The sequence below is a fragment of the Anabrus simplex genome, chromosome 2 (assembly GCF_040414725.1).
Source record: "Anabrus simplex isolate iqAnaSimp1 chromosome 2, ASM4041472v1, whole genome shotgun sequence".
Lineage (NCBI taxonomy): Eukaryota > Metazoa > Arthropoda > Insecta > Orthoptera > Tettigoniidae > Anabrus > Anabrus simplex.
Window position 1 is genome coordinate 960,989,381 of NC_090266.1, and position 19,038 is coordinate 961,008,418.

Sequence of the window (19,038 nt, forward strand, 5' to 3'; positions counted from 1 at the left end):
GCTAGGTAATCTATCCTCTTCCATTCGCTTCACATGACCCCACCACCGAAGCCGGTCTATGCGTACAGCTTCATCCATCGAGTTCATTTCTAAATTAGCCTTTATCTCCTCATTCCGAGTACCATCCTGTCATTGTTCCCACCTGTTTGTACCGGTAATCATTCTTGCTACTTTCATGTCTGTTACTTCTAACTTATGAATAAGATATCCTGAGTCCACCCAGCTTTCGCTCCCGTAAAGCAAAGTTGGTCTGAAAACAGACCGATGTAACGATAGTTTCATCTGGGAGCTGACTTCCTTCTTACAGAATACTGTTGATCGCAACTGCGAGCTCACTGCATTAGCTTTACGACACCTTGATTCAATCTCACTTACTATATTACCATCCTGGGAGAATACACAACCTAAATACTTGAAATTATCGACCTGTTCTAGCTTTGTATCACCAATCTGACATTCAATTCTGTTGAATTTTTTACCTACGGACATGAATTTAGTCTTCGAGAGGCTAATTTTCATACCATACTCATTGTACCTATTTTCAAGTTCCAAGATATTACACTGCAGGCTTTCGGCACAATCTGCCATTAAGACCAAGTCGTCAGCATAGGCCAGACTGCTTATTACATTTCCACCTAACTGAATCCCTCCCTGCCATTTTATACCTTTCAGCAGATGATCCATGTAAACTACGAACAGCAAAGGTGAAAGATTACAGCCTTGTCTAACACCTGTAAGTACCCTGAACCAAGAACTCATTCTACCATCAATTCTCACTGAAGCCCAATTGTCAACATAAATACCTTTGATTGATTTTAATAATCTACCTTTAATTCCATAGTCCCCAAGTATAGCGAACATCTTCTCCCTCGGTACCCTGTCGTATGCTTTCTCTAGATCTATGAAACATAAACACAACTGCCTGTTGCTCTCGTAGCATTTTTCAATTACCTGGCGAATACTGAAAATCTGATCCTGACAGCCTCTCTGTGGTCTGAAACCACACTGGGTTTCATCCAACTTCCTCTCAACGACTGATCGCACTCTCCCTTCCAAGATGCCAGTGAATACTTTGCCTGGTATACTAATCAATGAGATACCTCGATAGTTGTTGCAATCCTTCCTGTTCCCTTGCTTATAGATAGGTGTAATTATTGCTTTTGTCCAATCTGAAGGTACCTTACCAACACTCCATGCTAATTTTACTACTCTATGAAGGCATTTCATCCCTGCCTTCCCACTATACTTCACCATTTCAGGTCTAATTTCATCTATTCCTGCTGCTTTATGACAATGGAATTTATTGACCATCCTTTCCACTTCCTCTAGTATAATTTCACCAACAACATTTTCCTCCTCCTCATGAGCTTGGCTGTTCGCAACACCACAAGAATGATTTCCTTTTACATTGAGAAGATGTTCAAAATATTCCCTTCACCTCTCCAGTGATTCCCTGGGATCTGTTATGAGTTCACCTGAATTACTCAGAACACTGTTCATTTCCTTTTTCCCTCCCTTCCTAAGATTCTTTATTACTGTCCAGAAAGGTTTCCCTGCTGCTTGACCTAGGCTTTTGAGGTTGTTACCAAAATCTTCCCATGACTTCTTTTTGGATTCAATAACTATTTGTTTCGCTCTGTTTCTTTCATCTACATACAAATCTCTGTCTGCCTCCGCCCTTGTTTGGAGCCATTTCTGATAAGCCTTCGTTTTACGTTTACAAGCTGCTCTCACTTCATCATTCCACCAAGATGTTCGCCTTTTCCCATCTTTGCACACAGTTGTTCCTAGGCATTCCCTTGTTGTTTCTACTACAGCATCCCTGTATGCCACCCATTCACTTTCTATATCCTGAACCTCCTTACTGTCTACTGTTTGAAACTTCTCACTAATCATATCCATGTACTTCTGTCTAATTTCCTCGTCCTGGAGATTTTCTACCCTTATTCGTTTGCAGACAGATTTCACTTTCTCTACCCTAGGCCTAGAGATACTTAGTTCACTACAGATCAGATAGTGGTCTGTATCATTGAAAAATCCGCGGAAAACTCGTACATTCCTAACAGATTTCCTGAATTCGAAGTCTGTTAAGATATAGTCTATTATGACCGAGCTCGATAGCTGCAGTCGCTTAAGTGTGGCCAGTATTCGGGAGATAGTAGGTTCGAATCCCACTGTCGGCAGCCCTGAAAATGGTTTTCCGTGGTTTCCCATTTTCACACCAGGCAAATGCTGGGGCTGTACCTTAATTAAGGCCACGGCCGCTTCCTTCCCACTCCTAGCCCTTTCCTGTCCCATCGTCGCCGTAAGACCTATCTGCGTAGGTGCGACGTAAAACAACTAGCAAAAAAAAAATAGTCTATTATGGATCTGGTTCCCCTAGCCTCCCATGTGTAGCGGTGAATAGCCTTATGCTTGAAGAATGTATTCATAACAGCTAAACCCATACTAGCACAGAAGTCCAGCAAACGCTTCCCATTCCCATTAGCTTCCATATCTTCCCCACATTTACCAATCACCCTTTTGTATCCTTCAGTTCTATTCCCAACTCTCGCATTGAAATCGCCCATTAGCACTATTCTATCCTTGCTGTTGACCCTGACCACGATGTCACTCAATGCTTCATAAAACTTGTCCACTTCATCCTCATCTGCACCCTCACATGGTGAATACACGGACACAATTCTAGTCCTAATTCCTGCAACTGACAAATCTACCCACATCATTCGCTCATTTACGTGCCTAACAGAAACTATGTTGCGTGCAATGGTATTCCTGATAAAGAGCCCTACCCCAGACTCTGCCCTTTCCTTTCTAACACATGTCAAGTACACTTTATAATCTCCTATCTCTTCCTCGTTATCTCCCCTTACCCGAATATCACTTACTCCTAGCACATCCAAATGCATCCTCTTTGCTGACTCAGCCAGTTCTACTTTCTTTCTTTCATAAGCCCCATTAATATTGATAGCTCTCCATCGAATTCCATTTCGTTCGCCAAGTTGTTTCCAAGGAGTCCCTCGCCTGTCAAATGGGAGTGGGACTCCGATACTCCCGTAGGTCCGAGGCTTGCTTAAAGTGTTCTGAGCTCGGTAAATTCATGAAGCAGGATGCTACCCTACTTGCACATAGTCCAAGTGAGGATCTCTCCTCTAACGGGTTATGGACCACCAGTGAATTATATAGTCCTAGCCGCCTGAGCACAAGGAGGGCCACGACTCAGAATATGTCCGAGATGCCCACTCCCATTCCATAGCAACTGGTATCCCGACTCTCAGGACCACTTTCTAGGCCACTCAGCCGTTGCCCATGGTTCACGAACTAGGACGTGACTACAGTAATCCACAAACATGAACCATGTTTCTTTATTTTTAAAGGAGATTCTAAATACCAATTTTCATGTCTGTGATATCTTCTGTTTTTTATATATAAGTATCCTCATAAAAGGAATTGAACCCCTTTTTCATCTTTTATCAACCCCCTTAAGAGGATTTTCGGAAAACGAAAAAATATGTGTTTCTTTGTTTTTAAAGGGGATTCCAAATACCAATTTTTACATCTCTAAACTGCGAATTTTTTGAGAGATAGATATACCTATATAAACCATTCACTCCCCTTTTCATTCCATAGGGATGGAATATCCAAAAATACTCTCTTAGTGAGCACCTACAATGTATACTAAATGTATCCCCAACGTTTCATTTCTTTCTGCCCAGTAGATTTGACTCCGTGTATATGAATCAGTCTGTCAATCAGGACATGTTATTTTATATATACATAGATTGTGATAATGACTGATGATTAGAGATAACCCCGTAGAACAATGTACCCATTGTCATGAATAGAGTTGAAGATAATCTTACGTGTACATTTGTGGATGTGCTATGCTAAGAAGTTTGAAAACAAAGATTAATTGGTTTGGTCTGCTGCAAACATGTGTCAGAACGGTTTCCAGAATTTAAGAAAAACTATGTAGTATAACTGTCTGATTTATTTAATGTTTTTTTAAGCCAGTTTGTCAGATGTAAGGCACTAATGTACTATTTTCTTTATAGGAAACACTCTGGATTGTTATACCTGTGAGAGGCAGGAAAATAACCACGAGAAATGCCTGAAAAACATCGAAACTTGTGAACAGGGACAGGATGCTTGTCTTTCAGAGATTTCGTGGGGAAGTAAGTTTCGATTATTTGTATATCCTTTATATTGGTCCAGTTTAGCGCAGTAATGTATTTGTTAATCATAATGTTATTGGTTTTACCTACTAACTACTTTTATGGTTTTTGGTTATCCTGAGGTGTTGGAGTTCTTTTATGTGCCTGTAGATCTACCGCCATAAGGCTGCTCTATTGTAATTGTCAAATGAATGTTATGTTAGATATTTTTTCTGCATATATATATATATATATTGTATGTTGTTATTTGAGTCTTCAGTCCGTACACTGGTTTGTTGCTGCTCTCCGTGCCACCCTATTCTGTGCTAACCTTTTCATTTCTTTGTAACTACTACATCCTACATCTGCTCTAATCTGCTTGTCATATTCATACCTTGGTCCAACCCTGCTGTTCTTACCACCTACACTCCTCTCGCTTGGGCTGTATTTAATCACTTTCAGAGTGTTCGTTAAGCCTCTTTCTAAATAATAAATTTATCATGCACATACACAGATAATAAAGACCACAGAATAATACTTGCACAACTTACAAAATAACAGTTAACATTCATAATGCTTGCTTGTTGCTGGTTGTTTAAAGGGGCCTAACATCTAAGGTCATTGGCCGCACATTCATAATGACTGAGCGTCATAGTTGAATTGTCCAGCTTTGCGATGTATATACATTTTACAAAGACTATATTAACCGAGTAAGGGTAACATAAAACTGGTAGTGTTAAACTGTAGAAGTATTGTAAAAAAAGAATAGAATTAAGTAGTTTAATAGCTATATTATTACCAGATAGTGGTAGTTGAATCATGGCTGAGAAGTGATATGGAAATTTTCTCACAGAACTGGCGTGCTTATCGTAGAGACAGGATAGTAACAGTGGGGAGTAATCATTCCGGTGAAAGAAGAATTTGTAAGCTATGAAGAAGTTAAGGATGAGAAACATAAAATTCTCTGTGTAAGGTTCATCTCTAATGATCATAGGCAAGTTAATGTTTTTTGGGGTGTACAGGCCTGGAAAGGGTGACACTGATGCAGAATTATTTCATAAGATGATCGCTATGTGGGAAACGACACAGAAAGGAAAGTTTTTATGGCGGGTAATCTCAGTTTACCAAATGTCAGTTGGGAAGGTATGTCAAACGACAGGAAACATGACCAAAAATGGCAAATAAGTGAATATGTGTAGGACGGCTGAATCAGAAAGTGATGGAACCAACAAGAGGGAAGAATATTCTCGATGTTGTGCTTGTAAATTCAGATGAGCTCTATAGAGAAACTGAAGTATTAGAAGGTATAAGTGATCACTAGAGACGAGAATTATAGGCACTAAAAACAGTTAAAATAGGCAGGCATACAGGCTCTTAAATTAGCCAAAATAGGCATTTAAATAGGCACTAACGTGTAACATAGCCAACATAATAGGCATGAAAAAATTACTTATAATTCAATAACACGCTCAGTTACTATAAAAGGAATTTACAAGCAACATTTCAATGTTTTCCGGTAGCAATCTTGTTCTCCTCTCATGCATAATGTTGTTTTACTGAGAGAAAGATCTCTCAACATCACATGAGGTGATTGGACGAAACTTTAATGAAGTTACTTCATCTGGTTTTATTTTGCTGACAGCGGCTGCCTTCCCAGAGGTTGGGTCAAACTTCCCTTGACTTCTTCCTCAATTCTAAATGACTCCACCAGGGGCATGCCACTCTTCTCCAACTTGGTGATTGCTCCCAGTAGCTTGTTGAAATTTGAAGATGCTCCGGCTTATGCAGGGGCATATTAGCTCCCAACATTGCAGTGCATATGTCTGAAGAAAATGGTTGTTGGTCGCTACCCAAAGTGGACTGGTAGAAAGACTGCGTTGATACAGATTTCTGTACTCCTATCAGATGCATCGCAGTATTTCTAAGTTGATCTGTGTGGTATTTTTCTCACATTTGATCTGAAAATTAATAAAATTGACATAAATTACATTGCCCCTATATCTTAAATTTCTACATTTGAGCTAATTGGCAATAATGCTTAGTATATATCATGCATTTGTTTCATAAAAAGAAGACTATTAGAGATGATGTTTCTAGAAGTACAAAACTTTAAAGTAGGAACAAGGGAATAAGTAATTTACATAGAAATATTTCCTCAAGGATTTTCATTTATAATTTGGCAGTATCGTGTTGAGTTCACCGTGTGAAAAATATAATAAAAAAGACTTAAAACAATACTGGAGTAGCGGAAAGGAGAGATCCGTTCTTTATGCTTGCCAAGGACCCACCTAGCAGTATTCTTACTTATATAGAAGAATGAAAACAGCGGCACTATAAATATCAGATTTGTGAACATTTTATTTGTTTCTATACGCCGGCTTTGGTCAGCCGGGTTGGCTGTCATGAAGACTATTTTCTGTTGCCTTCAACAGATCCTGCATAATGTGTGCCCACAAGGCTGCCACACTCGTTCAAAACTAAAAACCGTGTAATTTGAAACTGTCGTGACATGCGCCCATAACCTTATTTTAGGGGCGTGCAGCTGTGAGCTTGCATCCGGGAGATAGTGGGTTCGAACCCCACTGTCAGCAGTCCTGAAGATGGTTTTCCGTGGTTTCCCATTTTCACATCAGGCAAATACTGGGGCTTTACCTTAATTAAGGCCACGGCTGCTTGCTTCCTTCCCACTTCTAGCCCTTTCCTATCCCATCGTCGGCATAAGACCTGTCTTTGTTGGTACGACGTAAAGCCACTAGCAAAAAAACCTTATTTTTGTCACAATTTACCAAGACTCTAGAGGGGATGCTAGAGGCTTGTTAACCTGGGAGCTTGCACTCCTCAGACTCTCCTTGCTTCACCCTCTCTCCCCTCCCAAGCACAACGGTTACTATTCTCCGGACCACCTTTTGAGCAGATTAAAGCGGAAGTGACGTCACTGTCTCGTCACACTCGCCGTGGTTGCCAAATGAGCCGGCACGCGATTCAAAGTTGTACTCCACCACTATAATACAGCACAGCTCACGGATTGAACCTCGAATGAATTTAAAATAATTAATAGATTAACGTATGCGTGTTAGAATCCCATACAGTTTTTTAACGGCTTACATCTTCAAACAATTAATTTACTGAATTACATTTTAAATGTGAAAACCTACAATCTTTTTTCCAGTCATTGTCCGGATCAGGGATGGAATAAATAAAGCCCCATCTTGCGGTAAGGATAGGAATTGAGCCGGCTGCAGAAGGTTGTCTCACTCCTCTGGGGCAATGATTAATGACTGACAGATGAAATTAAATGATACTGGAGAGATGCTAGAATGAAAGATGACAGGGAAAACCGGAGTACCCGGAGAAAAACCTGTCCTACCTCCACTTTGTCCAGCACAAATCTCACATGGAGTGACCGGGATTCGAACCATGGAACCCAGCGTTGAGAGGCCGACACGCTGCCACCTGAGCCATGGGGGCTTTCACAATTTTAAAGTAATAACTACAATTTCACGCTTAAAGCATTGCGAACCAATTCTTTTGACATATACAGTAAGCATTACTTTCATTCAATTATTATTATTATTATTATCAATATATATATATATATATATATATATATATATATATATATATATATATATATATAATGTTTTATTATTTATTATTCATATTATCTAAATATATGGCCTGATTCCTGATTGAAATGAGCTGCTACTCACTGGCGATTTATGAATAAGCGAGAGAAGTTAGGATTATATATACTCGTACTGGAATTAACTTGAAACTGACAGATGAAGTTGGGGATCCAGGCGAAAACCTGTCCCACCTCCGCTTTGTCCAGCACAATTTCAATAAATTATTTATTACAAATATATTTTTATAAAATATTATTACATATTATTATTATCATGCAGGAGGTTTCAGCGTCAGCTTATCTTGTGCCTTAGTAATTAATCTGTGTCACTATTGAGTGGCTGCACACCCAAGTCGGAATCAGAGCCGGGGTCAGCACACGAGGTAAACAAATCCCGCCGTCAATACTATTCGCTTGGAAATGCTTATAAACAGACAGAATCATATTTCTCTCGCCGGACGTAAAACTCTTGCGTTTCTTCTTCAACTGATAACAGTCTGGTGAATTTTTGTTCGGATCCATTGCACAATAATATCCAATAACAAGTAAGAAGAAACCAACAAACATACAAGAGACTACAAGAATTATGAGTTAGCACACAATACGCACATACACCGTTTTTGTAAAAGCGAAGCACGCTGATAAAATTCTCTCACTGCTGTTTTAAACAGACTATGATTGGAACTGCACCCACGTGTTCAGGACATCCACTGAGTGAGTAAGTATGGCAGCTCTGCACTGACTGCACCGTTGCCAAAACTCGCTCTGAGTAGCGCACCCCCCTTGGCCCCTCACCTACCGTGTGACAACACCGTAAGCGCTGCTCCTGCCACTTCCGCTTTAGTCTGCTCAAAAGGTGGTCCGGAGAATAACCGGACTTCACCATTCCAGACCAACAGTCTTTTTGCTGGCTTGGTCTTGTAAAGATAGTCTTGGCCACCTTGTAAAACATGCTGTGGCATCGTCCTACCCGGGCTACATTGGATCTGCAACCTGTGTTTCGCGAAGGCTTAGCGGAAGTGTAATACAATTTGCTATTTTTTAATGGGAGTTTTAAAAATTGCATTTCAGTTGTAAATCTCTATTTTCACAGGTAATGAATCACAGTTCAGAATACCGATTAGATTTTCATCCATTCTGTGACAAGATACCACCGGCGTTCTAACCCCTCGTTCAGTTATTTCATGATTATTTGCATTTTAGCAATATAAATTATTGAAAATTCACGACTAATATTGCATTGCAACAAAACTACTTGCCGCAATACATAAATTAATAGGCCTATATATGCTACAATGAAATGGATCATAGTTCTCAATCATAAAAAATATAAAAGGAACAAACAAACCTCTTTACAGCAAGCTTAATAGACTACCCTTCCTTCCGTTGTGAAATTGGGATCCCCTGTGATCCACTGCTTCAGCCAGTAGGACCTTGACGATTTTTCTTTGGGCATTGCCGCAAACACACTTCTTCTTCTTCCACTTCACAATAAATCATAACACCTTCTGAACGTAAAGCGTACACGTACAACAGATCGCATCCAAAGGAAGGTACTGTGTAGAGATGAGAAGAATGCAAGAATGAGGAATGTGGCCTGCAAGCACGAACTTCCTGTTCTGCCCAGACAGATCGGCTCTTATCTGCTACACGAAAACATTGACTCACACTTTTACAGTTCGCTGGATTACAACTGACAAGAGCGAAGAGCTGCCAGTAGAAGATAATATAAAGTCGCCTGGGTAGTAGCGGAGTTGCTATGGTAACCATTGCATCACTGGCTCTGCTGGTGAAAACCCCTTCGCCCCGTGCCTCACCGGGCATGTGCATTCTTCTGATCTCCCTACAGTACAGGGCATATGGGTTGTGCCACATAGTTCGACGTTGACTGGTTCCTGCATATGTCTTAGGAGGTTGGAGGGGTTGAAGGCTTCGAGGTCAAATTGTTCCTTGTTTCCCGTGATGGAAATTTCCCTAGAACTATTTCTGGTGACTTCTGAAAATTCCCATTTTTGTTCGTGGGTTAAACAGATATTGAGAAAAGAGAGGAAAATTCTGTCGAGCCCACTAGCTACAACATAATGCACTGGAAGAAAATTGGCTTTTAAAAATACAGTCAAAAGGCATCAAATAGGCAATTATACTCCAAGTAGGCACAAACCCCTGAAATAGGCATTTATAGGCACAATAAAACCAACGAAAAATAGCTAAAAAGATCTTAAAACGGATTTATATCTCAAAAGCCTACATTTCTGAACACAGGAATGAAATAGGCAAATAGACAAATTCCCGTCTGTAGTGATCACAAAGCTGTTTACATCATCATAATAATAATCATTTTCCAATTCCCCTTGTCCTGCTCCTGCCTGGTCAGGGTGTTGATGGCACTTTTCCACCATTGCTTCACCTTCCACCACTCCTCTTCTGTAATTGTATTCCAGTCCAGTCTTCTTTTTCTCTTTCTTGACAAGAGTCCATCCATCTTGCTCTGAGTCTCCCTCTTGCCCTCTCCTTCTACCTTAGCCTCCAACACTTGTTTTGGTATCTTTCCCTCTTCCATGTCCAAAACCATCTCAATTTATTCTTCTCATCCTGTCACACAGTTTTTCTACCCCTATCTCTTATCTAACCTCAACATATCTTTCCCTGTCTCTCCTTGTCTTTGCTACCATGCTCCTCAGGAACTTCATCTCACTGGCCTGAATTTTACTCTCAATTCTTGTTGTCAAAGTCCAAGTCTATTGTGCATACATTAATATAGGGGTATGGTACATCTTGTAGATTATCTCTTTGCATTTCATGGGAACTTCTCAGTTCCACACCAGGTTCTTTACATTCTGGTAGAACGTATTTGTACCCTTCTGCCTGATCTCCTTATCCATCCTTGCATCTTTCATTATTTCACTACTGGGCGAGTTGGCCGTGCGGTCAGGGGCACACGGCTGTGAGCTTGCGTCCGGGAGATAGTGGGTTCGAATCCCACTGTCGGCAGCCCTGAAGATGGTTTTCCGTGGTTTCCCATTTTCACACCAGGCAAATGCTGGGGTTGTACCTTCATTAAGGCCATGGCCGCTTCCTTCCAACTCCTAGGCCTTTCCTATCCCATCGTCGCTATAAGACCTATCTCTGTCGGTGCGACGTAAAACAAGTAGCATTATTTCACTTCCAAAATATTTGAGGGATTCAACAACCTCAAAGTTTTGTCCCCTGATACTAACAACTACATTTCCTTCTCTTATTCCTCTTGCCATCATCACTGTAATGCTTTTCTCCATACTGATTTTTGTACCATATTTCTCAATATTGTCATTTAAAGCCTCTGGTTGGATTTGCACTTCTGTGTTGTTGACTCCCCAGATCACTGTGTCATCTGCAATAGCACATCGCATACCGTACCAAACAAATTGTTTATAAATGTTCCAAAGATGCTAAAACGAGGGAGAAATGGATTTTGGCGAGCCGGAGAAATGCTGGTGATATATCGGAAAAGTCTACAGTTTATTTATTATTATTATTTTTTTTTTTTTGAAGATTTTAACGTAAAATGAATTTGTTTGAATTTTCAAATCACTTTTCCATGTCAGCTGTTCTAGTGGTAAAACTTTAAATTTTAATGTATGATGCTTTATTTAAATGCTTCAATTACATCTTGGAATATGAAAGTAAAACAGTGCATTAAATAATGCTGATTATTAAAGTATTCTCCAAACCTAACCTATGTTTTGGGTGATCCATGTCAAGATAATAAATCAAAGGGGTTATGGACCATTTTGACAGCTCTAATTCTACCAATATATCTTGGCATGGGACAGTTATGTATGTCTTTATTGAAGAGCTCAATTGGTAAAGAAATTTAGGCTATATCTAAATACTCTATAATGTAACAAAGAATAGGCGTGTACATCATGAAAGGAAACAACGTGAATTTAACAAATGTATAACTCTACACAAAACCAACGCTTGTCTGTTGGGGTCTTATAAGTTAACAATGCTCAATTATAATAATTATCATAATATTAATGAAATAAATAACATAATTGCACACAGGTGAAAATAGTGATGTAGGTGTTTAAAATATTATCCAACTTAGCCTAAGTTTTAGGTTATACAAGCCAAGTCAATAAACCGAAGGGTAAAAATACCGCGCGAGTTGGCCGTGCGGTTAGGAGCGCGCAGCTGTGAGCTCGCATCCGGGAGATAGTGGGTTTTGAACCCCACTGCCGGCAGCCCTGAAGATGGTTTTCCGTGGTTTCCCATTTTCACACCAGGCAAGTGCTGAGGCTGTACCTAAGGCCACGGCCACTTTGTTCCCATTCCTAGGCCTTTCCTGTCCCATCGTCGCCATAAGACCTATATGTGACGGTGTGACGTAAAGCAAAAAAAAAAAAAAAAAAAAAGTAAAAGTCACAGCACCCAAAGACATTCCTGTATTGAACGACTAAAATGTCACCGGGACACTTTTCTTTCCTGATATGCTCAGCTTGTTAAAAGCCAAATGTAATTAACGTTATTGGCTTCACGCCCCGCTAACTACTTCTACGATTTTCGGAGACGCCGATGTGCAGGAATTTAGTCCTGCAGGAGTTCTTTTACTTGCCAGTAAATCTACCGACACGAGGCTGACGTATTTGAGCACCTTCAACTACCACCGGACTGAACCAGGATCGAACCTGCCAAGTTGGGGTCAGAAGGCCAGCACCCCAACAGTCTGAACCACTCAGCCCGACTTGTGAAAACTAGATGAAGTCATATTTATCTTTATCATGTTTAACTTTTTCCCTCCACAAAGATATTTAATTCTCTTTCATGGGTCCTGGAAGTGGGTAGGCCAGTTGTCCCAACCATAAATATATATATTTTTTTGGGAATGATAGATTATAGCCCTATAGTACTATGATCTTTCTTTCTTTCTTTCTTTCTTTCTTTCTTTCTTTCTTTCTTTCTTAATCAGTGTATCCTTCAGGGTTGGTTTTCTCTCGGACTCAGCGAGGGATTTCACCTCTACCACTTCAAGGGCAGTGTCCTGGAACGTGAGACTTTGGGTATGGTGATGAAACTGGTGAGGAGGGCCATTACCTCGCCCAGCGGCCTCACCTGTTATTCTCAACAGTGGCCTTGTTGGAGGATGGGAGGATCGGAAGGGATAGACAAGGAAGAGGGAAGGAAACGGCCGTGGCCTTAGGTGCCTGGAGGAGAAGTAGGAAAATACGAAAAACCACTTCGAGGATGGCTGAGGTGGGATTCGAAACCCTTCTACTCAGTTGACCTCCCGAGGCTGAGTAGACCCCGTTCCAGTCCTCGTACTATTTGTTTTCAACTTTCATGGCAGAGCCGGGAATCGAAACCGGGCCTCCGGGAGTGGCACACATTAACCACTACATCACAGAAGCGGACTAGTACTATAATGCTACCTATATGTTTATGTTAGTGCTGAAATCCGATTTCTTACTTTACTAATGCTGAAAGCCCGAAAATGTAATGTTATTCTTTAATAGGGGAATCAGTCTAGAAGGAAATGTTGAAAGTGATGTGATATCTATCCAGGTTCGTTGTTATCCTAATACTATGGATTACAGTACATTGCACGTATATAAAAGACGCCACTTACAAACTTGCTTGTTATCCGCAAATTTCTGCGGCCACAAAAGTCACATTTTTCAAGAATGATGACATCTACACATGGTAGATTGTCTGACTGTGCTGTTTCGAACCTTTCTTCTGTCATTTCGAAGTTATTCGCAATCGTGAATAATAAACAATCGGCTTTTAGCAACGGCTGATGCACAACGGCTGGTAGAGCTCCATGCGGTACTGGATCGCGACGTCACAGCGCGCCGCTTACGTCAGAGGCCGTTTCACTCGCCTTGCGGAAAGGCACTATTAAATATTTTTTTAATGGTAGAAAACAAGGCAACATACCACAATGTAATACGTTTACGTACTATTTCATTGGTGTACTTTTCAAAAAAAATATTTTTGAAAATGATGCATGTTCCCAATTGTCAGTGTCGCCAGAGAAAGTCATGGTAACAACCTATCGTTGCGATGTGAGGCCGTACATTCCGCCTCCTATGCGATGCCATTGCCAGAGATTCAGACACATGGTATCTCGTCGTTGGAATCCATCTATGTGTGGTATGTGTTGAAGAGAAACTCATGGGGCAGAAGAGTGCACAACTCCATAAAGGTGCGCTAACTGCCCTGGTCTTCATTTTCCTCGAGACCGGAACTGTCCGGTATACCTGAGTGAGAAGATGATCCAGGAGATCAAGACCCTGGATGGTCTTTCCTACCAGGAAGCGCGCCATAAGTTTAATTCTCTAGATGCACCGGCCAACACACTAGACTTCAGCATGATAGTACAGTCTCTCCCATGTTTGTCATTTACAACTGGAACATCTTCCCAGAAGATCGCTGCACCCAAGGCGGCAGTTGCTCCTGTGAGCAACGCCGTGAAGAGAAAACTGGAAGGCGGGTTCATCCCAGCCTTTCTGGTAAAAGAACCACGCCATATGAACATTCTTCAAATTTTTAAGCACATAAATGAAAAATTAATACTTATCAACTTCAAGAACCAAGGACTATTACCAGATAAAAAAAAAATTAATGCTCAACATTCCTAAAGTTTTTAATAACACACCATTTGACAATTAAATAGAATGTGCTTTCCGATTTTTAACTTTATTTTAATATCTTTTGATATCATGAATAACTAATTGTCATGTTTTTAGACTCAAATATTAACACAAACATTGTTAAGCAAATAGTATACTACATTTCATATTGTAATAGTTGTTTAACAATCTCTAATCCATTTTACAAGACATAATTACTTTTCAACAGTATTCATAAGTCATTTCCAATCAGGTACCTGGTCTATTCCTAAGGTAAAAGTATGGCTGATGATGCCTACTATTGATAGGTGAAACATGTACCATCCAATGTATTAATTTTATGTCGACAATTTTGATAAGGACAAAGTCCTAATTTTTAAGATTGTATTGTATTGAATAGGTGGGTAAACAATAAAAACATACTGGTGTTATTTAATATAAGCTGTATGTTACAAGTTAAAACGTCATCCTTATTCCTTATTGACTCCGAAATTTAAAATGATAACGGTTGGGGAGATCCACCAAATCAATACAGCCTTACAATCATTCTTAGTGATCAATTATATTTACAAAAAGCACAGTACATGTTTCGGCTCCTAAGAGCCATCTTCAGCTGTTACAAATAGCTGCCAAACCTGCCACATTACTTAGAAAGGGAATCAGCTCTAAAGGAACAAAATAGGGTAAGTATATTCCCTCTTAATTTTTTTTCACTAATTTATACTTCATAATTTGATTGTCACCATATTAGTTCATTTCTTTTTCCAGATACATGTTTGTACTAGATTGTTGAAAATGAAAAAGTTCCGCACGATTCAACACAGCCAAAGAATTCAACTTTGAGGAGTATTTCCCTTTTTCAATAACACGTGCTGGCAACAGAAGCATATGTTTTAACTTTAAGAAGGGTTTAAAAATGGGACTGTTGTAATTTGAAGAAATGGCATCTTTTGATTTTAATTTTGACTATGAACTTATTTTAAGATTAAAGTTGAATGTACTTGATACATAGGGCCTAATGTGTATACAATGTTTTTAATGTGTTAGACCTTGTTTTAAATGTTTATTATGTTTGTGCACACCATTATGTAGACTGTGTCGTATTTATGACTATTTTAATTTAGACTGTTTATAACAGCTGAAGATGGCTCTTAGGAGCCGAAACATTTACAATGTTTTTTGTAAATATAATTGATCACTGAGAGTGATTGTAAGGCTGTATTGATTTTGTGGATCTCCCCAGCCGTTATAATTTTAAGCTGTATGTTCTGAACTGTCAGTGGAGAAATGGTGTGGAATGACTTCAGTAGACAAATAAGTTTCAGTGATGTTTTTAGAAGTGGGAAAGATCACAACATAAAGAAAAATTTGGAATTCAAGAGGACAAATATAGGTTAATATTCATTTATAGAAAGTGGAGTTAGGTATTGGAATAAAATTATGAAAGGAGGTATTAGATAAATTTCTAAATTCTTTGAAATTATTTAAGAAAGGGAATCTGCCACCTGCGTGGCTGCCCTAAATGCAGCAGATCAGTGGTGATTAATAAAGCCAGATGGCATTGAGTTGTTAGTAATATTTCTCCAAAACTTTCTAGCTGTCTCCGTTGTGCCATCCAAGCCATGTTAGCCGCTTTCGGTGCCTTAGAAAGACCTGGGTATCCTGCACCATCCATGTGCTGTTTTATGTACAAATTTTTCATATTATTAATCTGAAATTGCCAGTGACACAGATCAACATTTAAAAAACAATTAATTTATGTTGCACCGACACAGATAGGTTTTATGGCAACGATGGGAGAGGAAAGGCTTAGGAGTGGGTTGGAAGCGTCCATGGCTTTATTTAAAGTACAGTCCCAGCATTTGTCAGGTGTGAAAATGGGAAACCATGGAAAGTCATCTTTTGGGCTGCTCACAGTGGGGTTCGGACCCGCTACCTCCTGAATGTAAGCTCACAGCTGCGCTACACTAACTGCATGGCCCCTTGCTCGGTAACATTTTAATTGAGTTGTACTCAGTATTATATTAGATACTGGTCTTCCTACATTAGTAAAGCAAGAACTTTTGGGTGAATTCTGACCAGTTTGTTACACCAATGACAACACTTTCCAGTTATGGAAGATTTCAAGTATTTGTCTTTTAGCATTGTATTGTTACTATACTAAGGAATTGACAAACAGAACACACATTGAAACTCAACTATTGTTGCATTAATTGATGCTGCAGAATGCAAGTCTGTTGAATTTAGGCTAATTTAATTCTTGATCCTTGTGCTATTAGCAAAAATCTACTGTTTGATACTAACCTAGGCACTCTTGCAGTGGGAAGGGAGGTAGCAGGGAATACTGTGCACCCCTGACGCATCTCCTTGGATTTCTCCGTTCACACAGCTCGCCTGGCATGCGCTTCATCTTGGCATGCCTCCCCTAATGTATGCTTAATTCAAATATTGATGAGAATTACAGCACAATTTTTAAGCACACCAGATGACAATTCAGTCTCTCATTTGTCGGTCTGCATTCTAGAAAAATAGGACGGAAAATTGTGCCCTGAGGTTTCCATTACTTGCCAACTTAAAAACAAAAATTCATATTTGACTGAATGGTGTTAACGCATTGTGATGATGAAATAAAATTGACTTTCAGTGTCACTATAACATTATACCAAAGGGTCAAGTAGCACATACTTGGCGCTCCAACACGAATCATATAATTCAGATTTGGTTTTTCAACAGGAGCACATCCATCCAAGAGACTGGCTCGCTCAATCTTCAGACTTAAATTGTGTTGATCATATATGGGGAGAAATTGGTCACAACAGACTCCAACACTCGACCCTACCATCACTGGAAGTTGACGTGTGATGATTAGAATCGTGTATGGTATGATAAGTGACTTTCAGAGAGCATGGCAGTCTAAACACCTCAACAGAGGAAGGAAATAACGGTTGCCTCTTGAGATTGGAGTTCATGTTAACTCCATTCATACAGTGGTACCTTTCTGGCCATCAACAATCCAAAAATAAAATCCAACTCTTAGAGTGGTTGCAGTGCGATAAAATAAATGTGAAAATGCTGAAAGACAGCAGATAAGGTAGGGATATCGAAAATGGTTCTATGGCAATGGAATCTGGATATGTGGTTCTAAATGGTGATGTCAGCTGGGTGATACATGGTCCCATGGTTTACGAAGGCATCAGATTCTAGGAGTATTGTAAAGGTGATAGGAACACTGTTGAAATAAACCAGCTACGTGACCCAAACTGTGCGGGCACTTGCTGTAGCGAACCTACATAGATAATTTGTGTTTGTACCAAGTTGGAGTATGTAATGTTTTGCGTCATTTCATGACAAGGTAACCTCCATCCAACAATGACAGTAATTACTAAATTAAATAAACACACATTTGACAGCATATTTCTTCTCAGCTAAAAATATTTTTTCTCAGGTTGTATTCAGATTCAGCCTCTCATCCACTGAAGTTCTGCTTCCTTTCTCATAATTCAAATTCATTATGCACAAATTTAAAAATGTTGTTTAGTAAATCACTAACATTTAGTTTCTAGTTATAAGAAATGACAGCCCAACCACTCAGTTTTCAGATTTGCCCTTTCTTCTCTCAAGTTCTTGGACAGAAAATGTTTGCACAGATAGTGATTAGTGCTAACTTGTGTATAGTTGGTTGGGTACAGCTGCAAAAGAATTTATACAAACAAGTGAAAACATGTAATTGTCATTAATGAACAGTACAAATGAAGTGTGCTACTTCTAAATGAGAACTGCCCTTCACCAATATCATTAATAAGGCACTGTAAGTTCTTAATTTACATGAAATAATAATAAACACATTTTTGATATATACAAAGGCAATAGAATTTTAGGCTACATAAATGCTGCACACATTAACCAAATATTAAATGAAGAACCAAATTCTGACATGTTCAAGATACATAAAGTAATAAATTAAGAATATTCTAGTTGACAAAACAAAGGTGTGATGAAATAACTTTAAAAAAATTCTGGTGTGCACTTGTCTACATCCTGGCTATTGTGGTTTCGCTTCCTCTGAAAAATAAAACATCAGTTGTTCAGTGATTTCCTGAGTCCTGTTGACATTTGCTGGCAATAATTTGGTCGATGTTAGGCTTGATGGTGATGGTAGACTCCATTTTCATTACTGTATGGAGATGTATGTCTATTAGCTGAGATTGGAATCAAGATTTGTTGATCTTCATTCTGGAAAAGAACTGTTCACATCTAAGTACTTCCAAAGATTGACAGGATTTCTGGTAAAAAAGAAAAGCTGATATTTGGAACTACCGTTGTTTGGACATTACTGTTTTATGTTCTCCTAACAAACTACTTTTTGAAGACATATCACTTAAGTATACAGCTTTCAAAGTACTTAGTAATTCTGCTATTAATTTCAGCCTCACATCACTAGTAATACCACTGTACTGATGTGCACGATACAGCTTATAATGCAGACAACCTGCTTTTTACACACTGAGCACTGAGCTTCTCCTTCATGTTTGTGACTTAGGAAACGGTGCAACCATTCTGAGTCAAATCTACCGTAACTTTTCCTTTTACCACAACCTCCAGTGGGTGGGGGACGCAGACGAAGAATACACCCACGGTATCCCCT

At 39.4% G+C, this 19,038-nt stretch overlaps 1 protein-coding gene across 1 annotated transcript in view; it reads left to right on the forward strand.

Moving 5' to 3' along the window:
• Window positions 1-19,038, forward strand: part of cold (coiled) — a 97,633-nt gene that overhangs the window by 12,037 nt on the left and 66,558 nt on the right. Inside the window, exon 2 of the mRNA XM_067139590.2 lies at window positions 4,056-4,175. Coding sequence (XP_066995691.1) covers window positions 4,056-4,175 — 120 coding nt within the window. The remainder of the gene's footprint in view (window positions 1-4,055; window positions 4,176-19,038) is intronic.